Source organism: Zalophus californianus, chromosome 4 (assembly GCF_009762305.2).
Source record: "Zalophus californianus isolate mZalCal1 chromosome 4, mZalCal1.pri.v2, whole genome shotgun sequence".
Lineage (NCBI taxonomy): Eukaryota > Metazoa > Chordata > Mammalia > Carnivora > Otariidae > Zalophus > Zalophus californianus.
The window spans coordinates 102,728,075-102,752,047 of NC_045598.1; the positions used below are offsets into that span (position 1 = coordinate 102,728,075).

General features: G+C 41.4%; 1 protein-coding gene across 5 annotated transcripts; it reads right to left on the reverse strand.

Annotated features, from left to right (window-relative positions):
• Positions 1-427: 427 nt before the first annotated feature.
• PRKAB2 (protein kinase AMP-activated non-catalytic subunit beta 2) lies at positions 428-23,697 on the reverse strand. 5 transcript variants are annotated; one of them, XM_027615613.2, is made up of 9 exons: positions 23,212-23,359; positions 22,768-22,948; positions 19,063-19,229; positions 18,131-18,224; positions 17,779-17,899; positions 8,019-8,152; positions 7,258-7,326; positions 6,368-6,404; positions 428-5,041 (listed from the first exon to the last, which is right to left on the reverse strand). In XM_027615613.2, the coding sequence occupies exons 2-9, from the start codon at positions 22,921-22,923 to the stop codon at positions 5,022-5,024; spliced, it is 798 nt and encodes a 265-aa protein (XP_027471414.1). In that variant the 5' UTR covers positions 22,924-22,948; positions 23,212-23,359; the 3' UTR covers positions 428-5,021. The 5 variants fall into 5 exon arrangements, with proteins under 5 accessions (XP_027471414.1, XP_027471404.1, XP_027471384.1 ...); XM_027615603.2 differs by lacking the exons at positions 6,368-6,404; positions 23,212-23,359 and adding an exon at positions 23,624-23,697; XM_027615583.2 differs by lacking the exon at positions 6,368-6,404 and having other exon boundaries at positions 23,212-23,358.
• Positions 23,698-23,973: the final 276 nt, after the last annotated feature.

A 23,973-nucleotide genomic window follows, 5' to 3' on the forward strand; every position in this document is an offset into this window, starting at 1 on the left:
ATCATCTGGGGACTCTAATACAGATGCCTGGGTCCCATACCAGAGATTTTCATTTAATTAGGGATGGAGGTAATAGATGGGGCATATTTTTATAGAAACTGCGTAGGTGGTATGAATGTACAGACGGGTGAAAACCCTTAGTCTAGGGCCTCAGCAAATCTAGCACAGGATAACAGTTAAGTATGCAGATTTACAGAATGTGCCAAATTTCAAATCATTGAGTTCGCATTCCTCTAGTTAATGATGGCATAGCCTGGAAAAGAGGAAAAGTGGCAGATGGTTGGATGACATCACTTGTGTCCTACACCTACAACTTCTTTAATTCAAATGTGTTTGTGTGGTGGTTTGCATTCTTTAGGTTCTGAGACGACCAAGGCAGGCAGATCTTTATAATATAATCAGTGACCAATAAAGAACTCAAATATTATTGCTGTATAATACTTTTATTCAACAGTTTTATGGGAAAAACCTCACATTTCTGTATATGTAACATCACAATTTTCAGACATGTCAAAGGCCAGTGACAAATTACATTTGGGGAAAAACTTTAAAATCTATTCTTGCATGCCAATCCCTTGTGGAATACCAAAAAGCAGCCCCGTACCTCAGCACTAAAGGTTACAAAAAGCACCCTTTAAAGGAGGACTCACATATTTAATTCTCTTCCAAATTATAGTCTTATTCCCCCTCTATGACAGAGCTGCATTCATTCAAAATGCTTCAGTGAAATAACAACAAGCATCCTTCAATTTATCAAAATTCAAACAAGTCTCACATATGGGGCCCAGTGTGGAGATTAAGACTAATGGACATCAGTGAGCTTTGGCTGTTCTAAAACCACAGCCTAGGTAAGGTAAGCGTTCTGTGGATGGGAACAGAAAAGATGATCAAATACATAATATAATACTTATGGTAGGTAGGTATCCCTTGACCATTTAACTTGACTACAAAATCCACAGAGTGGCATTTCACAGCAATCTTACTGCGAAAGCACTGTGCTACAATGCAATTAGTTCAACTAATGTTGGAACTAATAAAAAATTTAATTGTTAATGAAACTTAATCACTTCAAAGCACAATAGAGAAAAGCAAATCAAGACAAAGTCCACATATGAATTCTAGAGGGATTCCATTGCTAAGAATTGGATTTCATAAGTAACAGACTCTTGAGACTTCTCTTTCTTTCTTTCTTCTTATAGTTTAAAAAAGAGTTGGCCTTTTTACTCCAGAAGTTTGGGTTCACTGCAGAAATAATAGCCCTTCAACCTTCCACTGTGATGGGCGCTTAAGGAAAGACAAATGCCTAGGATCCAGAGTCTTCCTGACCCCTAGCCCTCCCAGGTGCTCTATTCCATGGGTAACTGGAGCTAGCAGTCCCTGGTAAAAGACAGCAGGAACTTGGTTTTATTGATGAGTCAGAATAACATGTGAACAAACTGTATATCTGCTTGTAAGCCTATGCCCCAAATCACTAGAACATGAGGACTCAGAAATCTCTGAGAATAGAATATTTTTCAAACACATATAACATAGACTATTGCATATCATTTTTAGTTGAGGTCAAAATTTTAAAAGCCCTATTTCCCCAATTAGAAGCAGGGGAATTCTATCATTAGTATGTCTCCTTCATTTATACCCAGATTAATATAAGCACACTCTGGAGGTAACACTTCTTTCCAAACTTAACTTCATTTTAGCAGCATACACGATTACTGACACTTTGCAAAAAAGGTTTTATCTCAGATCCATTAGGTCAATAAGAGACAAGAAATAATTGGAGGCCTGGGTTTGTATGATCCTCTCAGAATCTTCTCTTGGACTCTTCTTTTACAGGGTTTCTCTACCATATTAGCATTGTTTAAAAAAAAAAAAAGCCAACACACTTGAAGCCAGGTATGCTCATAGGGGGTTTTACCTACAGTGACCGAAAGCTTAATGCAAGCTAATCACCATGACCAGACCAGCAAGATGACTAATATTTGTTTTAGGTAATATTTGACCCGAGGCTCTGGTAATGTCAGCTTGACAAATGAAGGTAAAGTAGAATATAAAAGAAAGGATAGAGAAAAGGAACAAGAGACAAAGGGATGTTTTATAGAGTAGGTTCTGTACGTTGAGATCCAAAGGATACCAGTATATTATGTCTCATTTAATTAACAACCACAACAAAAAGGCTATTTTTAGTTCTGAGTTACTTAAGCCTTTAATTTGTATCCTCCTCAGCTCAGCCACTCTTCCCTTTCCCCACAACCCCCAAACCATGATGCAGTTCTTGAAGGGTTAGCACTCCTAAAGAGTGACTTTCTAACTTTTCTAACTTTGACTCTGTGAAACTCCTAGAAGCGAAAAAAAACAAAAGCCCCCAAAAAACAACAAAAACAGCCATGTTTTTTTAAAAGCTAAAAGTGGGTTTTTTTTTCTGCCTTTATTCATTTTCAAAATCTGCCAAGCTCTTCTACAGAAAATAACTATCCCTTTAACCAGCATAAAAGAATGAGTGGGCTGTACGCTGGGCTACCTTCCTCTTTCCCTCTCTCCCTTCTAGAACAGCTTCTTGGGGATAGCCTGTGTGTGATAGGCTTCTCAGGGCCATGGGGTGTATTAGCAGTGCAGGGAAGGAACGGTGCTGAAGGAGCTATCACCCAGTTCCCCGTGCCTGTCCTTTTCCATACCAGCCGGTCCGCTCTCAGTTCACATTTGGCTGGGATTACCTAAGAACGTAGGAAACGGACACTTTCTGCACATACCCAGATTAGGAAGATCTGAAGGCCACCAGCACCAAACTTAGTGTCACTGGAGCCAAAGCTAGTCCACAGAGGCCACTGGCCTGAGAAACTGAAGGAATCTCTTTTCTTGCCCCACTCTACTGATACATCTGTGTAAAATTTTTAATACACGAACATATAGGTAATTACACTTCAATACTGTTGATAAGAAATAGTAGTGTAACAAAATCCTCCAATAACAAACAAGAATTTGAATCCTCCTATGTGGCCCACTTATTTAATGGGTACCGGAAAAAACAATAGTATAACTGAAGACAATGTAGAGCCTGAGAGTTGGTTATAATAGGATTTGGCCTGGATTTTTTAAGTGACACACCACTCAGAAAGTGGTTGGGACCATAAAAGGTTTCCCACAAAAGCTTTTTGCTGCAGAAGGGGGCCTTGAGTAGCTAAAGCAGTATTTACTCTCAGCAAGTAACCACCAAAGCACTTAGCAATTTGCATTCCCAGCAAAACCACCCCAATGCCCTACTGCCTCACTCCCAGGATCTGAGGTCTACATACCCAAAGACAACTGTGTCATCAGCTTTGAACAGGAAAGACAGGAGGTAGCTAAACTGACCTATGGGTGCCCTTTCAGTGTGGCTGGGCACATCCTGACAGTCAAGGCGTCTCTCAAGCATCAAGTTTGGCCTCCTTCAGTGTTGAATGTTTTGACTTGCATTTATCCTTAATGGAAGAGCCACAGATACTTGGAAAAATATGTTTTATCTCTGAACCCCACGAGTGGACTGGATAGCTCCTTTTCATTCCCACAAATGAGAATCATTGACCCCACTTCTTCACTGAACACTTTTAAAAAAGAGAGAAACAAAACGGTCCTGTTTGTACTTGGTGCAGGGAAGCAATACTATTCATGGTTAGGAACCCCAGGGATATTTTCTTGCTTCTTGGCCTACTGAGTCTTTAAGTTGAAGGAACTTTTTAGGTGCACCCAATGAACCTGAATTTGTTTCTAGAACAGTATTTAGTGTAGTGATGTGCACAGGGTTGGCCACATTAATATAAGACCATAGAGGGCTAGAATACTTGTTGAAGAAAATCTTGGGAACCATTTATCAAGAGCTTAAAATTTTCCTATTCAGTCTCTTAAGAACAATGAAAAAGCATTTTTTAATTAAAGAATAATGTAGGTACATAAAAGTCTCCCGAAGAAGAAGGACATTAAAGTTTTCCCTGGTTCCACTCCTACCTTCAAAGCTGTCTGCTCTGCAAAAGAAAATACGGAAGCAGGGCCAGGCCAGCTGGGAAAACCTATGGGAATATGCCAAGACAGCCTAAGCTGTGGCACTAAACACAAACGAGAAAGTAGACCTTCTGCACTCTGCCCTTCTTATAATGCTGAGACCTATTTTCTTTAGTAGAAGTGAAAACTAGTGGTAACAAAGTGGCCTGGGCCTGTGCTGGGCTGAAAAGGAGACTTTCTGGCAGTGCCAGTCTTTGTTAGTGGGTCAGGTCCCACATAGCCTTTGAAAGGGTCACTTGCCAGTGAGTTTTGTGTTAGGGATGGGTCAGGTATAGGAACTGAAGGAGGTTATCAAAGCAAGAATGTGAAATGAGAAGAGAAAGGGTTCTTGTGGGGCATCTGGTATCATAAAAAGCACAGACTGTGCCACATACTCTAGGAATACAGAGAACCCATGCAAGAAAAGCTGCCCCTGCAGGGAGGCGACTGTAAGTAGGGCAGAAGTCTGGCACAAGCCCATCCCTTGGAGAGCCAATGTAGCAGTGGTAGAATCTCTACCCAATAAGGATCCTGAGAGTTGGCTCTTCATCCATTTTAGGAAAAAAGCTTCCTGTAATGGTTCTTCCTGCAGCTCCCTCAAACTGGTCTTGGTGAGGCCCCACAAGCAAAGAACACATCTAGCTAGGAGGCTTCCATTAACCTTTCTCTCATATGTGTATATGTGTATGTGTATGTGTGTGTGTGTGTGTGTGTATGCACACACACACACACACACATATATACAATTTTTTTTCTTAAAGTAAATTCCATGAACTCATAAAGCTCCCATCTGCAATCAAATGCAAAAGCAGAGCATCCTACTCAAAGACTCTGAAACACACATATCAGCCTCAAAGCAAATTAGCCTTCCAGTCTTAGGTTAAGACTGGTCCAGTCCAGAAAGGCAAGGGAGATGCTTCTCTTAAATCCTGGGAGGCAGGAAGGGATGCCTTCAGATGGGCTTATACAGCAGAGTAGTGACATACTTCTTCTTGTAGCGATGGGTTGCGCTAAGGACCATCACACTGTCCTGCAAGGGAAAGAAACATGCAACTAATTCATTAGTTCAGACGATAGGTGGCTCTTCCAGCCATCAGTCCTTCACAGTCGCTCACTTTTAACAGAGATAGTAGATATTATATAAACAGGCTGGTTCAATTCAACTTAAATTCCAATCCTGACTCCTACTGTTACTCTATTTGTGGCCTGAGTAATCTACTTGATGCCTCTAAGCCTTTTTTCTCATCATGACAAAGGATAACACCTACCCCATGAAGATGGTTCTGATGATTATATGAGAATATCTGAGACATAACAGGTGCTGAAGAAATAGTAGTTTCCTACCATCTTACTCCTTTCCCCACCTCAAATGTGAATATTGGGTTTAAAACTAGCATGGAAAAAAAATATCCTGACATTTTTTTTTTTTTTAAAGGTTTTCTTTATTTATTTGACAGAGAGAGAGACAGCAAGAGAGGGAACACAGCAGGGGGAGAGGGAGAAGCAGGCTTCCCGCTGAGCAGGGAGCCCGATGCGGGGCTTGATCCCAGGACCCTGGGAACATGACCTGAGCCAAAGGCAGATGCTTAACGACTGAGCCACCCAGGCGCCCACTGACATTAATTTTTAGAAGAAAGTCTAAAATGCAGTGAGAAGAAAGGAGGGTGATTTTTTTTCCCCCCATTTCCAAGCCCCAAAGCAGGGCTAATTTAGATTTAATGTGAGGGATGAACTTAAAAAGTTCATTCTAATCAAGAGGAGACTCAGGAATCCCTCTCTATCCTGAACAAAGTAGACCCCAAAATCTTCCTTGGAAAGACATTCAATCTAATGGATCAACTCCAAACAGCCTAAACAATCTGACAGAACCAGGAGTGGGTCAAGGCCAAGCTGAATCGCAGTAATCAAGACCCTGATCTGGGTTAGAACCAATATGACAAGGAAGAGGTACTCTTTCCCTGGTTGTGTTACAGCTCAAGGGTATGCCATAGGAGGAGATGGTAGGCCCATGAGCATCAGTTGATAGCCAAGGAGCAGTTACAGGAGGCAAAATTCAGTCTGATCCAAAGAACCCAAGCAAATCCAACTGAGAAACCAGTGCATCTTCCCTTTTTCCCATATGCTGTGTTATTTACAATGAATGCTTCTCAGATTAACATTCTGTGACCAGAGTATGCTGATCATAGCCTAAATATGACAGAAGCTAGGAAGGTAAAAAATTCAGCGCCAGGAAGGGTTTGGTAGAAACGAGGAGCAGGTGAGAGAAAAATCTACTTGGGAAGACCTGGCGCTGTGATCTCTAGGAAATAACATGGAATGAGGACGGGAGGACCTCCGCCCTCTCTCTGGTACTTACTGGCATTATGACCTTCTCTGAGCCTTAGTTTCTTTATCTATAAAACAGGGGTTAAAATTAAATTCAATAATATATATTTTTAAAGTATGACATAATCTGTTAAAGATAGCTGTGTCAGTGATTTCCCTAATGTGGCTGCACATCTAGAAGCAGCTTAAAAAACAATTACTGGGGGTCCATCCTAGATGCACTTATTCAGAATCTCTGGGGATGGAGGCTTTGAAACTGTATTTTTACAAATTTCCCCAAGTGATTCTGATGATCAGCCTAGTCCGTAACTACAGAGCCATATACAACTTCATTCCAATAGCCAAACCACAAAGACATGACAAGACTGAAAGGGTATTTTCAACCCAGACTCTAATGCAGCAGAGAAACTAAGGACTCTAGAATTGGAGGGGACAGAGCATATCTGGTCACATTTCTCCTTTACCTAGTGTAGTGGAGAGATGCAACCAGTGGGTGTATATGACCGAAGCACTCAAAAGCAGCTCCCATTCACCTTTAAAAAGCAAAATCCTTAATCACATTCAAGCATTCTCTGAACTAGAAGATAAACTTGCTTTGCCTGCAGATGCAATCCTAGTGCTGTGAACTCCAATTCAATTAAGTAGGTGGTACAAAGGTTATAGCTATCCAAAAGAAACCAGGAAGCGGAAAAGTCATTTAATGACAGGCCAATTCAGCTAGCCAGAACATAGGAATAGGGACTAAGATTAAAAACAAACAAACAAACAAACAAAAAACCCACCTATAGTTAAAAAAAAGGAAGTTCTTCTCCTATAATTTGATCGTTATGGCCAGCTTTAGCCTCATTGAGGTGGCAGGGCAAGAAACCACGTGTTACCCCTGCCCTCCCATTTTGGGGAAGAGCCAGGCCCACCACTTACCTTAATGGATAATGCATAGAGATGGTTCAGCATAACATGATTGGGCTCAGGAAGCAAGGCTGGGTCACACTAAGAAAGAAAAAAAAAAATCACTAAATGGGGTTAAGTGCACAGTTTTCAACCAAACAGTTTACTCTTCCTTAGAGCTCTTTGGATCTGTTGAGAAATGCTAAACTAGAATGTGTATTTTTTCAAAATAATACACTCACCTTAGTATATAGCAATCTTTATGTTCTCATTACAGAGAATTAGGAAAATTCTGAGTCCAGGACAGAAACTCTAAGCCTTAGCATCTATTTATCTCCCTTAATAGAGCTAAAACAAAAATCTTGACCACAACACATACAGAAGATTTGTGTTAAGAGGCAAAAATAATCTTGGTGGGAATCAGGTGAATTGACTAGAGACGTAAATTATGTGGGAAATAAAAAACCAAGAACCCCTTATAGTCCTTTTGAATATCCCCAAATGATAAGTAGGTCTTATCTTGTGTTGGACTGAAGTCCCAGAAATTGGTTCTAGCAATCCATGGCTCTGGGTCTAATTTATTAGGACCAGAAGATAACTATGAATTTTGATATCAGTACCTAGAAAAGTAGTAACTCAGCCCTGGAAAAAGTTATCTGTAATGCTATTGATAGGTATATGATTTACATTCTCAACACAGCTTTGTAATAATCCCAACCTCTAGGATTACTAACTTTGGCTCAAATGGTCCTAGTAACACCCAGATGCCCCAGCAATTCTCTCAGGATACTCACAGAAATATTAGTGTCCTTGTTAAGAATAACTTGAAGAAGGTGAGGAGGTAGGATGGGTGGGGATTTGAATCTCTCCTCAGATCGAAACACATACATTTCTTGACCATAAGGCCCAGGGGGAGAGCTGGAAAGGTCTGGAAGAGATTTATCCAAATATAAGGGAAAGTTGGAGAGCTAGTAAAAATTCATGAAAAAACTGTCAACAGATGGCAGCTAATATTAAATATGGTAGAAGTCATAGATCATAAACTTGTAACCTGCTAGGTCTACAATTGTAAGGCAAAAGAAAGAGTCTCAGTCATCCTGAACATGGACCCTAAAATTCCTCAACATGGCAACATGATGTGGGGGACAGAGGCGGGGATGAGGAGTGGAAGACATAGGTACAGAGAAGAGCTACTCTATTTATCAGCTGTATGACCTAGAACAAATCCTTCTATTATGGTCAGTTTCTTCATTCATAAACTGAAAGATAATAATCTCTACCCTATTTCACAATGTTTTTATAGGAACGAAAGGAGGTAACAGATATGACAATGCCTTGTAAACTGTCAACTGATGTGAAAAAATTAGATTTTTTTTTCCACGCAAGCAATAGATAACAAGGTTATAAACTCTAAGACTGCTGATAGTACAATGATTGCAACAATGAGGACAAGACTACTAATGATGTAGTAGGTGTTAGGGAAATGTAAATCAAATACCACCTCACACTCATTAAGATGGCTATAATAAAAACACACACAATAGTAATTGTTGGTGAGGATATGGAAAAATTGGAACTTTTGTACGATCCCCATAAAATGGTGCAGCAGCTTTGGAGAACAGTTGGGCAATTCTTCCAAAAGTTAAACTTTAGGTTGGCATATGACCCAGCAATTATACTCTTGGGAAATGAAAACATACGTCCACACAAAGACTTGAGCACAAATGTTCAGAACAACATTGTTTATAATAGACAAAAAGTGGAAATGATCCAAATGTCCATTGGCTAATGAATCCATACAATGGAATTTTATTCAGTCATAAAAAGGAGTGAAGTACTGAGCATATAACATGGATGAACCCTGAAAACATGCTAAGTGAAAGAAGCCAAACACCAAAGACCACATATTGTGTGATCCCATTTATATGAAAGGTCCAAAATAGGCAAATCCATACAGACACAAAGTAGATCAGAAAATTGGGTGAAAGAGGGAAGACAGAGATATCGAAAGTATGCTAGTCCTCTTTCTATATAATTATGATTCCATTTCTATTGTTCATCGGTTGCTTCTCCAGAATCATATAATGCAAAAATGTAGTTGCAAGTGGCCTCATGACTTAATTCAATATAATTAAACCCTTGTTAATCACTGCCCCACCAGTCAAGAAGAAGGTTCAGCTTTACTACTGGGCTTATATAATAAAAACTATTTTTATGATTTTCATAAACAGACAATTATTATACTATTGATTAGTCTTTTAGAAGCTACATAAGCCACCTTTGCGCCCTTAAGATTCTAATATGCTCCACTTAAGGTTGTGTCTCCTCAGATGAGAATCACTGAGATTCTAAGCCTCTGATTTTAGTGATAGGGAACTGAGAACCAGAAAGGTTGAAGGACCTGTCCATGACTTCAAAGCTAGTGAGTAGCAGGGGCAAGCTTTGAACTCACAAGGGAAAAGTGTACTCACTGGGAACGGTGTGCACGATTCTTTAGACAGTTGTAGCCTTTAATGTAATGTACTAAAATAGTAATTGTGAGCGTGGTTAGCAAATCACTCTTCTGATGTTGTAGCAAATGTGATAAAAGCCATGGAAAAAAGTAATATGGGAGAAACTAAAGGATACAGGTCTTTTCTTCTAACAAGGAACTTTTTCTTAACCAAAAATTTATAAAACTTCAGTTAACATACACACAAAAGAGTTGTGGGGGTTTTGTAACCCTTTCTCCCCAAAGACGGCCATAACTGGAGGGCCATATACAAATGTAGAACTGCCAGCCAAGCTATCAACCTGGCAGGATTAAGCTAATGCAGGTCCAGCTAAACAAGGCAAACCAGACAGAACTAGTCTCAGCTGGGTGATACTGTCAAAAGGTAAATGAAATATTACTAGAAATGGGGGGGGCGGAGCAAGATGGCGGAGGAGTAGGAGACCTAGATTTCATCTGGTCTCAGTAATTCAGCTGAATACGGATCAAACCATTTTGAACACCTACGAACTCAACAGGAGATTGAAGAGGGGAGTAGCAACAACTCTCTGAACAGAGAAGCGACCACTTACTAGAAGGTAGGACGTGCGGAGAAGTGAATCCGAGGCGATATTCGGGAGGATAGACGGCGGGGGAGGGGGCCGCCGTGGGCCGCTTCTGGCAAGTGATAGAGCCACGGAGCACAAAATCGGACCTTTTAGAACTTGGCTCCGCTGAGGGACGTCGCTGCAGTGGCTAAGCGGGGGGTGGAATCCTCCCGGGACAGTGTGGTCTCAGGACCCTTGGGGTCACAGAAAGACCGGGGGTGCCTGAGTGTGGCAGAGCTCCCAGGTATCGGAGCAGGGAAGCCGGCTGCAGAGACGGAGCCGAGGCGTGGGCTCTCAGCTCGGGGTTGCCATAAACTGTGATCCGCGGCCCAGTCGGGCCACTGCTCCTCCAGCAGGGACCCAACAAACGGCAGAGCGGGGGAGACTCCCCTTCCTCCCCGGGGAGGAGCGGCGTGGGAGCGCACCGCGGGATCTGCTGGGTTTGGAGACTCCACACGGGGTCGGGTGCCAGAGATACAAACGCTCGGTCACAGGCCGGGTGAGCACGGAGTGCGGCCGGAGAACAGGGAGACGGGTGTGATTGCTTTTCTCTGGTGGCGGACTGAGGAGCGGGGCCCCGAGTTCTCAGCTCCTCCGGGTGGAGATTGGGAGGCCACCATTTTCGCCCTGGTCCTCCAAAGCTGTACCGAGAGCTTGCAGGGAACAAAAGCTCCTGAGAGCAAACCCAAGCAGCTTGCTTAGCCCCGACCTACAAGGGCAGGGCAATTCAGCTTCCGGCAAAGACATTTGGAAACCACGGCAACAGGCCCCTCCCCCAGAAGATCAGCACGAACAGCCAGCAAGCCAAGACCAAGTTTACCGATCAAGGAGATCGGGAGAACTCCAGCGCTAGGGGAATACTGCACATAGAATTCATGACTTTTTTTTACCATGATTCATTAGTTGATCAAAGTTAATTTTTTTAACTTTTTTTTTTTTTAATTTTTCTTTTTCCCTTTTTCAACCAACATCTTATCAATCCCTTTTTTAAAAAAAAAACATTTTTTATTTTTCATTTTTAGTCATATTTTATCCCTTCATAGTAGTTACCCTTATTTTTGGCATATATATATATATATATATATATATATATATATATATATATATATATATATAAGTTGTTCTCTCTTTAAAATTTTGAGATACGCTTTCTTCTAACAGATCAAAATATACCCTAAATCACTAGTGTATGGCTTTGTTCTAGTCTCCTGCCTGATCACATTCTCTCCCTTTTTTTTCTTTTTAAATATTCTTTTTTCTTTTTTCAAACAACTTATCTTATCAATTCCTTTTATAAAATCTTTTATAATTTTCATCTTTACAGTCATCTTCCATCCCTTCATTGTATCAACCCTTATTTTGTACATATATGTCTTTCTTCCTTTAAAATTTTAGGAGGCACTTTTTCCTAACAGACCAAAATACGCCCAAAATCTAGTGTGTGGCACTGATCTATGCACTAGCCTGATCATATTTGATCATATTCTGCTTTTTTTGTATTGTTCTGTTTTTGTTTTTATCTTTTTTCTTTTTTTTTTCTCTTTCTTTTTTCTTTCTTTCCCTTTCTTTTCCCCTGGTTTCAGGTCTTTTCTGATTTGTATACAGTATATTTGCTGGGGACGTTGTAAACCTGTTAGCATTTTGTTCTCTCATTCATCTATTCTCCTCTGGACAAAATGACAAGACGAAAAAAATCACCTCAGCAAAAAGAATAAGAGGTAGTACCGTCAGCGAGGGACCTACTCCATATGGACATTAGTACGATGTCGGACCTAGAGTTCAGAATCATGACTTTAAAGATACTAGCTGGGCTTGAAAAAAGCGTGGAAGTTATTAGAGAAACCCTTGCTGGAGAAATAAAAGAACTAAAATCTAACCAAGTCAAAATCAAAAAGGCTATTGATGAAGTGCAATCAATAATGGAGGCACTAACTGCTAGGATAAATGAGGCAGAAGAGAGAATCAGTGATATAGAAGACCAAATAATGGGAAATAAAGAGGCTGAGAAAAAGAGAGATAAACAACTACAGGATCACGAGGGCAGAATTCAAGAGATAAGTGATATGATAAGACGAAACAACATTAGAATAATTGGGATCCCAGAAGAAGAAGAAAGAGAGAGAGGGGCAGAAGGTATATTGGAGCAAATCATAGCAGAGAACTTCCCTAATGTCAGGAAGGAAACAGGCATCAAAATCCAGGAGGCACAGAGAACCCCTCTCAAAATCAATAATAATAGGTCAACACCCCGACATCTAATAGTAAAACTTAGGAGTCTCAGAGACAAAGAGAAAATCCCGAAAGCAGCTCAGGAGAAGAGATATGTAACCTACAATGGTAGAAATCTTAGATTGGCAACAGACCTATCCATAGAGACCTGGCAGGCCAGAAAGGACTGGCAAGATATCTTCAGAGCAGTAAACGAGAAAAATATGCAGCCAAGAATACTATATCCAGCTAGGCTGTCACTGAAAATAGAAGGAGAGATAAAAAGCTTCCAGAACAAACAAAAACTAAAGGAATTTGCAAACACGAAACCAGCCCTCCAAGAAATATTGAAAGGGGTCCTCTAAGCAAAGAGAGAGCCTAAAAGCAGCATAGATCAGAAAGGAACACACACAATATACAGTCACAGTCACCTCACAGCAATACAATGGCACTAAATTCATACCTTTCAATAGTTACCCTGAATGAAAATGGGCTAAATGCCCCAATCAAAAGACACAGGCTATCAGATTGGATTAAAAAACAAGATCCATCAATATGCTGTCTGCAAGAGACTCATTTTAGACCCAAAGACACCCCCAGATTGAAAGTGAGGGGGTGGAAAACCATTGACCATGCTAATGGACAACAAAAGAAAGCTGGGGTGGCAATCCTTATATCAGACAAATTAGATTTTAAAACAAAGACTGTAATAAGACATGAGGAAGGACACTATATCCTACTTAAAGAGTCCATCCAACAAGAAGATCTAACAATTGTAAATATCTATGCCCTGAACATGGGAGCAGCCAATTATATAAGGCAATTAATAACAAAAGCAAAGAAACACATTGACAACAATACAATAATATGGGGGACTTTAACACCCCCCTGACTGAAATGGACAGATCATCTAAGCAAAAGACCAACAAGGAAATAAAGACTTTAAATGACACACTGGACCAAATGGACTTCATAGACATATTCAGAACATTCCCTCCCAAAGCAACGGAATACACATTCTTCTCTAGTGCCCATGGAACATTCTCCGGAACTGATCACATCCTAGATCACAAATCAGGTCTCAACCGGTTCCAAAAGATTGGGATCATTCCCTGCATATTTTCAGACCACAATGCTTTGAAACTAGAACTCAATCACAAGAGGAACGTCGGAAAGAACTCAAATACATGGAGGCTAAGGAGCATCCTACTAAAGAAGGAATGGGTCAACCAGGAAATTAAAGAAGAACTAAAAAAATTCATGGAAACCAATGAAAATGAAAACACAAGTGTTCAAAATCTTGGGGGTACAGCAAAAGCAGTCCTGAGAGGAAAGTATATAGCAATACAAGCCTTTCTCAAGGAACAAGAAAGGTCTCAAATACACAACCTAACCCTACACCTAAAGGAGTTGGAGAAAGAACAGCAAATAAAGCCTAAACCCAGCAGGAGAAGAAAAATAATAAATATCAGAGCAGAAATCAATGAACTAGAAACCAAAAGAACAGTAGAACAGATCAACGAAACTAGGAGCTGGTTCTTTGAAAGAATTAACAAGATTGATAAACCCCTGGCCAGACTGATCAAAAAGAAAAGAGAAATGACCCAAATCCACAAAATCATGAATGAAAGAGGAGAGATCACAACCAACACCAAAGAAATACAATTATAAGAACATATTATCAGCAACTCTATGCCAGCAAATTAGATAACCTGGAAGAAATGGGTGCACTCTTAGAGATGTATCAACTACCAAAATTGAACCAGGAAGAAATAGAAAACCTGAACCGACCTATAGCCACTAAGGAAATTGAAGCAGTCATCAAAACTCTCCCAAGAAACAAAAGCCCAGGGCCAGATGGCTTCCCAGGGGAATCCCATCAGACATTTAAAGAAGAATTAATACCTATTCTCCTGAAACTGTTCCAAAAAATAGAAATGGAAGGAAAACTTCCAAACTCATTTTATGAGGCAGCATTACCCTGACCCCAAAACCAGACAAAGACCCCATCAAAAAGAATTACAGACCAATATCCTTGATGAACATGGACGCAAAAATTCTCACCAAAATACTAGCCAATAGGATCCAACAGTACATTAAAAGGATTATTCACCACGACCAAGTGGGATTTATCCCTGGGCTGCAAGGCTGGTTCAACATCCGCAAATCAATCAACGTGATACAATACATTAACAAAAGAAAGAACAAGAATCATATGATCCTCTCAATAGAAGCAGAAAAAACATTTGACAAAGTACAGCATCCTTTCTTGATCAAAACTCTTCAGAGTATAGGGATAGAGGGTACCTACCTCAATATCATAAAAGCCATCTATGAAAAACCTACAGCGAATATCATTCTCAATGGGGAAAAGCGGAGAGCTTTTCCCCTAAGGTCAGGAATGCGGCAGGGATGTCCACTCTCACCACTGCTATTCAACATAGTATTAGAAGTCCTAGCCACAGCAATCAGACACCAAAAAGAAATCAAAGGCATCCAAATCGGCAAAGAGGAAGTCAAACTCTCACTCTTTGCAGATGATATGATACTGTATGTGGAAAACCCAAAAGACTCCACCCCAAAACTGCTAGAACTCATACAGGAATTCAGTCAAGTAGCAGGCTATAAAATCAATGCACAGAAATCAGTGGCATTCCTATACACCAACACCAAGACAGAAGAGAGACAAATCAAGGAGTCGATCCCATTTACAATTGCACCCAAAACCATAAGATACCTAGGAATAAATTTAACCAAAGAGGCAAAGGATCTGTACTCAGAAAACTATAAAATACTCAGGAAAGAAATTGAAAAAGACACAAAGAAATGGAAAAGCGTTCCATGCTCATGGATTGGGAGAACCAACATTGTGAAGATGTCAATGCTACCTAGAGCAATCTACACATTCAATGCAATCCCCATCAAAATACCATCCATTTTTTTCAAAGAAATGGAACAAATAATCCTAAAATGTGTATGGAACCAGAAGAGACCCCGAATAGCCAGAGGAATGTTGAAAAAGAAAAGCAAAGCTGGCGGCATCACAATTCCGGACTTCCAGCTCTATTACAAAGCTGTCATCATCAAGACAGTATGGTACTGGCACAAAAACAGACACATAGATCAATGGAACAGAATCGAGAGCCCAGAAATGGACCCTCAACTCTATGGTCAACTTATCTTTGACAAAGCAGGAAAGAATGTCCAATGGAAAAAAGACAGTCTCTTCAACAAATGGTGTTGGGAAAATTGGACAGCCACATGCAGAAGAATGAAACTGGACCATTTCCTTACACCACACACAAAAATAGACTCTAAATGGTTGAAAGACCTAAACGTGAGACAGGAGTCCATCAAAATCCTAAAGGAGAACACAGGTAGCAACCTCTTTGACCTCAGCCGCAGCAACTTCTTCCTAGAAACACCGCCAAAGGCAAGGGAAGCCAGGGCAAAAATGAACTATTGGGACTTCATTAAGATAAAAAGCTTTTGCACAGCAAAGGAAACAGTCCACAAAACCAAAAGACAACCGACAGAATGGGAGAAAATATTTGCCAATGACATATCAGATAAAGGGCTAGTATCCAAAATCTATAAAGAACTTATCAAACTCAACACCCAAAGAACAAATAATCCAATCAAGAAATGGGCAGAAGACATGAACAGACATTTTTCCAAAGAAGACATCCAAATGGCCAACAGACACATGAAAAAGTGCTCAACATCACTCGGCATCAGGGAAATCCAAATCAAAACCTCAATGAGATACCACCTCACACCAGTCAGAATGGCTAAAATGAACAAGTCAGGAAACGACAGATGTTGGCGGGGATGTGGAGAAAGGGGAACCACCTACACTGTTGGTGGGAATGCAAGCTGGTGCAACCCCTCTGGAAAACAGTATGGAGGTTCCTCAAACAGTTGAAAATAGAGCTACCCTACGATCCAGCAATTGCACTACTGGGTATTTACCACAAAGATACAAATGTAGGGATCCGAAGGGGTACGTGCACCCCAATGTTTATAGCAGCCATGTCCACAATAGCCAAACTGTGGAAAGAGCCAAGATGTCCATTAACAGATGAATGGATAAAGAAGAAGTGGTATATAAACACAACGGAATATTATGCAGCCATCAAAAGGAATGAGATCTTGCCATTTGCAACGACGTGGATGGAACTGGAGGGTGTTATGCTGAGTGAAATAAGTCAATCAGAGAAAGACATGTATCATATGACCTCACTGATATGAGGAATTCTCAATCTCAGGAAACAAACTGAGCCCTGCTGGAGTGGTGGAGGGTGGGAGGGATGGGGTGGCTGGGTGATAGACATTGGGTAGGGTATGTGCTATGGTGAGCGCTGTGAATTGTGCAAGACTGTTGAATCACAGATCTGTACTTCCGAAACAAATAATGCAACATATGTTAAGAAAAAAGAAGAAGAAGAAGATAGCTGGAGGGGAAGAATGAAGGGGAGTAAGTCAGAGGGGGAGACGAACCATGAGAGACGATGGACTCTGAAAAACAAACTGAGGGTTCTAGAGGGGAGGAGGGTAGGGGGATGGGTTAGCCTGGTGATGGGTATTAAAGAGGGCACATTCTGCATGGAGCACTGGGTGTTATGCACAAACAATGAATTATGGAACACTACATCAAAAACTAATGATGTAATATATGTTGATTAACATAACAATAAAAAATTAAAAAAAAAAGAAATATTCCTAGAAATAGCTTTTTAAACTACAGGCTGTAGCCCATTAGTGGCTCATGAAAGAAAGGGTGAAATAGATAATAGAGTGTATCACATGTAACAGACACACACATTCTGCCGAGACTTGTGTTACAGGTGCGTGTGTGTGTGTGTGTGTGTGTCTGTGTGTGAGAGAGAGAGAGGGAGAAAGATAGGGAGAGGGAGAGAGATGGGGAGAGAGAAAATGGGTTACAAAGTAAAACAAATGTCTTGCTGTAGATCTTGGTTGAAAAGTTTGAAATCAAATACACTAGACTGAGATTTTTTTTCTCTCAGACAAGATCTAAATGTTTAGAGGACAAATATATATATAGACAAATAGATACATATACTAATAAGTTATAATTTGTGTGTGTGTCTGTGTGTATATATATATATATATATACACACACAGACACACACACATATATGATTCAGAAGATTCCTGACGAGAAAATGAAAAACAAAAACCACCCTTGGGAAGAAACAAGCATTGTAAGAAAAACACATCAAGAAAAAGCAAATACTACAAAATTACCTCGACAAGATGTCTCCGAGCTTTCCATTGAATCTAGCTTTAAAGCATCAAACACCTCAAAGTCAGATTTCTTGACATGGATCAAATTGTTAATCGTGCCAAGCTGACTGGTAACCACAGGCTGAAACAATGAATGGAAAATATTCATATACCCTGTTTTAAATTCATCTCTTCCATCTAACTCTCCTATTTTAAAAAATGATCATACTTGGCACCTCCATCTTTAATCAAGAGAGAAATCCTCCAGTGTAGGAGCCCATCAATCCCAACAGCAATGATGTTGGACACCAAGGGGAATAAAAGGCAAAAGGACAGTTAAATTAATGGTTACCCTTGGAGATCAAGGCCTTACCTCTGACGGATCATGAACCCACTGTCCATCCACAAAGAACTTGTACTGGTGCTCTCCCTCAGGGAGGTCTAAGATGGCAACAAAGTCATTATGGCTACAGAAGAAAACAGAAGGTTAAACAGGCCAAGTTCCTGTTAGAAGACAGAATGTAAATGTAAAAACCATGAGACATTCACAACATCATACCAGTGATCTCCCACATTCCTAAGCAATTGTCTCCCCTGGAATAAAAAATAATTTATAGACCCATTCCCCTTTTCTGTATCACCTTGAGCACATATTTGCCAGCCCCTCCCAATAACTTTAGTTCTTAATATCTGGAAAAGAACAATAGATGTTAATCCCCCAAAATGGTTCACCTTAGTACAGCTAATTTGCTTCAGTAGGAATAGGTTCCTTCACAAGTGTAAAGATAGCAGGTAGCTTCAGAATATAGAAGTGCCTCAAGTTACCCTTTCCATATTTTGGTGAGCATTTTCTGAAAAATGACCTACTTATAAAGGGCCATTCTGATTACCAAATAATTCATTATTGCTCTGCAAGCAACAACTCACATTACTACCTAGTACATCAGTTGTGTTTTGTCTTAGTGCAGAAGTCAGAACAAGTGGACTCAGCCAGTTACAGATGACTTCCCACAAGCATAGACAGGACTTATGTTAACACAGTCCTAAAGAATGTACCCACAAAGCTGTATGATAAGTTCCTCTAAGGCAATGATATTCTAACTGGTTAAACATTTCTGACTCACTATGAGATTAAAAAAAAAAAACAAAAACAGCCACAGATGTAGTCATTGGTCACAGAAAATGTTCTAGATAAGAGTCCCTATCGGGTGGAGAGGAGCAGTCCAGCAAGGTCTCTCCCCTGAGAAGGGAAATCAGGTCTCTACTCCTGGACCCTGTAGACTCAACCAAGACACTTGTCTTCACCTCTTAATCAGTGGAATCTTGGTGCTCCAATTGTTGAAGGACCCAGAGATGAAGACCTCCTTGCCTCCTTCAGACCAGCGGATAACAGTGGGCCGGGCCTGCTGTGTGGGCTTTACGGAGTCCTCCAAATCCTGCTGCCATGATACAAACTCTTTGTCCCCAGGGAGCTGTAAGAAGGATTAGGTCATCCCTAAATTGTGACCCAGGAATTCTTAAAAGGTCACTCTCCTCCCTAGGGCAGAGAGGGGTGCTAGGTTTCTGGTAAGGATCAATAAGCCTTGAAAATTAGCAACTGAATCAGATACTGAACAAACTATAGAAAAATAACACATCTAGGACCAAAATGGTCAAATGACTTATGCTCAGGCGTTGCCCAAATCACAGCCTAACTTTAGACTTTGCATATATCACTCAACCTTTCAGAGCCTTAAGATCTCCCTTTCAAAAAAAGAGGTGTAGGGAAGCTTACTTACTACTCCCTGTTACCAGATTAACTCACAGGCAGGCAATTATGCTTCTGAGTACCTCTTAAGAGAAAAAATGTGAAAAAAAAGTATGCTTCCGTAAAAAGCAATAAAGTTAGCCATGTATTCTTCACATGTAAATAAGACCAGCTCTGAATTATCAGTTGTAATGCAAGTTAGAGATACTGAAATTCATAAATAATTCATAAACTTCATTTTGGCTAATAGGTTACAAAAGGACATTAAAAGTATAGAAAAATCATAGCACTGGTTTCTTAATTTTTGAGAAGTGGTTATGAAATCTTACTTGCTCACTTCTGCCAGGTATATACTAATTATTTCAGGAGTGGGGATGAAAATTCTGGAGCCTCAAGGAGTATCAGATCAAAAACACAGCTTCCTTTTACAAAAGCAGTTCCAATATCAAATGAGGTCTGTAGGATTATAAAAAAAAAAAAATTGACTTCTTACTTAGTTTATTTTCATTACTATCCTTTAGAACAAGAGTTGGCAGACTCTGGCCAGGGAGCCAAATGCTTTTATAAATAAACTTTTATTGGAAAATAGCCATGCTCATTCATTTACATATGATCTACAGCTGCTTTCATGCTAAGCAAAACTGAAGAGTTGTGACAGAGACTGTACAGTCCATAGGTCTAAAATATTTACTGTCTGGTCCCTTACAGAAAAAGTTTGCTGATCCCCACTTCAGAATGGTTTAAATGACTTTGGTAAATAGGTAAATAGGACTACTGTATCAAGTAAAAACATCACCAAATAATGTGGGTTAAAAAAAAGGATTAACTTATTCATTTGGGCTTTACTTTGAAAATGGCTAAGGTAGTCTACCTTCCATACAGTCTCTCAATATTCCTCAAAACTATACTATGAGACACAAGTAGCAGCATAAACTCAAGTAAACAGAGAAACAGAATTGAAGGGACTTTAACATTACATAAGGAAGTGTCTTAAGTGAAAACCTTTATCTCCTTATTCTTAAAGCAATGCACTCTTGCATGACTGGCTGCATTAGAATTACAGAAATTTTTACATATGCCTAAGAATAACTCTCAGATTCTGATTTAGATATAGGGCCTAGGAATCTGCTTTTAAAAAGTTTCACAGAGAAGAATAATACTGTGGTTGTTAAAATAAACAAAGAAAAAAACCTCATCTTTACAGATACATCCTAAAATATTTACAGATAAAATAATATTTGATAGGATGTCTGGAATTTGTTTCAAAATAATTGCTGGGGGGGAGAATGGATTGGGGTATAGAGGATATAAATTTGTTCACAATTTGATCATTGTTTAAACTGGGTGATGGGTATATAGGAGTTCATTACACTACTTTGTTCTTCCTACTCTGAAACATGGAAAATGTTTCCAAATTTCCATATAGTGTTTAAACAAATCTCAAGTGATTCTAATGCGCAAATAGGATTGAGAACCACTGAACTAGTCCACTGATGAGGATTGTCATTTGAAGCAATGTAGGCCCCACTGCCACTGTTTCTATGAGTTACTTTCATGATTTAGTATTTTCAGTTTAGAATTTGAAAGCTACAAACTATTAATATGCTAGCTTTGGAAGAAAGCCCTTCCACATATGACATGACATTTCTGTGGCAGGCCTGAGTGCAGCTGACTAGCAGAAAGCCCATTTACTCCAAGTTAAATCATCAGCAAAATCATCAGGAAAAGAGGAGAAACATTGAGAACTACAGTTTGAAAATGTTTAAGCAAAACACTGAAGGAAGAAGAGAGTAGATTAAGAAGTATAAAATTTTAGACATAGAATAGACCTTAGGAATTATCTGAAACAATTTTCTTATTCACAAATGACTGAGGTTAAGGAAAGAATGAGCCAAAATAGGCTCCATTTCAGATGGAGCAACCTGGCTTTTATTCAGCACACCGATTATTGCAGTAACAGTTTGATAATACACTGTACTTAAATCCTGAGTCATCGATGTAGGAAAAGGGTAAAATTACGAGGTGGATCACCTTGAGAAAGCTTTGAAGAAGTAAATTCAAATGACTTGGTAGATGGCCCAAATGTTGAGGAAGAAGTTCTAAAGTAGGAGAAGGAAGGAAGGAATGGAGAAGAAACCCCAAGAAGTGGTTCTTTTAATCACCTTCACTTCTTTTTCTGTAGTTATGTTCTCAACTGGGATTCAAGAAAATAAACAGTAGAATCCAAATTTCATGTGCCACCTATGGGGCAAGTCAATCTTTACTCTCTGAAACCCCAACTTGGTGGAAGGTTTGAAGTGATAAGAAACTTCAAATACGCCAGAATCTCCTCAGTCCCCCCATTTTTCTACTTTATCCCACTCGCACTGCCTGGAGGGATTATTGTATTTCGTGCTGACAGCTCTAAATGTGACTAGAAATATTCGGACGGTAATCACATTGCTGTTAGCTCCATCTAACACTTCTATGGGTGAACACAAGTTGCCACTTTTCTGAAAGTCCTTGGATTTGAGAGCAAGGTCTTCCAGGCAGCTGTGGGTTGTCCTTTTTTCAGCGATGGTAACATCATGAACTGCTATTGGAAGTGGAGAAATCCTGGAAACATTTGCTCTCCCACTTGAGGATGTAGCTGGGCGTGAAAGAAGCACCTCCGCCACCACAATATAAAGTATGAAATGAAAACTGAGCAAACAAAGGAGGTCCTTTATTGACCCCCAAGACTAGGAGAAAGTATCAAATAAGCAAGTGGTTGCTGCTCACAATCATGCCAAAGGGGGAGAGGATCAGAAGCGCTGAGTTCTTAGAAGGGCAAAAATGATACTGATACACAGAAATTGTCAGGAAAAAATTCATTTACCCACCTCAGGGTAAATTTGAGAAACTGCCGCCGACGATCAGCAACTCAGGCAACCTACCGTCTTAAGTTTTCTACCAGGGTTTACAACCTTTAAACTCATCAGTACTCTTAAAAGAGGGCACCTGCCTGTTAGGAAAATCAGGGATGGGGTGGGGGTGGGGGTCTACAGTCCCCATCGTAAAAATATGGCCAACAAATTAATCGAGAAACAAAAACTCCGCCTCTATCCTATTTTGAGGCAGCGCCGCCGGAGTAATTAACCTCCAACATCTCCGTCCCCCCCCCCAATCCCTTTAAGTCAGAAAACCGTAACCTAGGTCAGTGTGGTAAGAACCAGGAAAGGGAGGAGGAGCTCTGACCCCCATCCTGCTGCAGCTGCGCCCACCGGGGGCGTGGGGACGCTCACCTTGGAGTCTGGCAAACTGAAGACGCTAGGGTCGTCCGTACTCCCCACCATGATCTTATGTTCCTTGCCCGGCGCATGGCCGCCGGCGCCTTCGGCGCGTGAAGACTTGGCGCCGTGGCGCTCGCCAGCCACCCGGTCGCTGGTGGTGTTTCCCATGGCCGCAGCTCCAGTCGGGGGCCACCTGCCGTGGGGAACAACACGGGACTAGGAACACCCCCGGGGCCGCGTCAGGGGCGCCCCCGGCTCCGCCCCTGCGCCTGGGGACCCGGGCAAGGGAATCCCCGCCCCAGGGAAGCCGTGCCCGGGGTCCCCTCCTTCCCCGGCCTCCAGGAGCGCCCAGAACCCCCCACACCCCTCTCGATACGCGCTGCTCAGGAAACCCACTTTCGGGAACACCCTGCATCCCCGCGCTCACTGCCCGGGGACGTCCCCGACCCCAGTCACCTCCCGCGATGCTCTCCCTCCTCCCCTAGCCACTAGTGCGATGGCTGTTCTGCGGGTAAGGCCACCAATAAAGTTATTGAAATTGAAGCCGCGCCCGGGGCTAGCGATCCGGGTTTCCTCCTAAAATGGCTACAAGGCCCGTGGCGCGAGACCGGCCCCACGCGCGTTCCCTACGGCCGCGCGGCGACGGCTCCGGGAGCTCGCGGGCCCCTCTAGCCGCCGTCGCCTCTATGGTGGGCTGCCTCCTTCGCCAGGCGGGGGCGCCAGCTCTGCAGTTAGCCTCGGGGAAACGCCCGCCGCGTGGCCGGGGTCCAGGAATCGTTCGTGCGGTCAGCCCCAGGGCCTGCCTTCCGGAGGAGACGGTCGCTAGATGGTAATTAGGGCCACCTCCCTGGGTTCAGGTGCTCCGTACCCGGAGAAGCGGCGCTACTTTCTTCCCGGCCGCCTCACCCGGCATCAGGTTAGCCAAAACGTTTTCTCGGCAGCGTTTTTATGGGAGGCAACCCGGAGAGGTGGGTTCCTGTAGGGAATTAAAAAACCGTACTTCCTACTGGAGTCAGAAGGAAGTAGTGGCAGTTGTTTGCGGTTCAGCCTAACTGCTGCGGGGAGCCAGGGAAGAAGGGGTGATGAGGAGATAAACGTTGACAAATTAGTGAAACGTTAGTCTGAAGGCGAGAAAGCTATTCTAGGCTAAGAAACAGCATATGCAATGAGCAACCCGAAAAGAAATACAGTTTGAGAGAGCAACAACAAAAACATCAG

Excerpts from the sequence above, each read along its gene's own strand:
- PRKAB2 (XM_027615603.2), bottom strand. The coding sequence starts at position 22,923 with ATGGGAAACACCACCAGCGACCGGGTGGCTGGCGAGCGCCACGGCGCC. Across the intron at positions 19,230-22,767 it reads TCAGTTTGCCAGACTCCAAG|CTCCCTGGGGACAAAGAGTT; the intron begins GTGAGCGTCCCC and ends TCCTTCTTACAG. Across the intron at positions 5,042-7,257 it reads TCTATGCATTATCCATTAAG|GACAGTGTGATGGTCCTTAG; the intron begins GTAAGTGGTGGG and ends TTTCCCTTGCAG.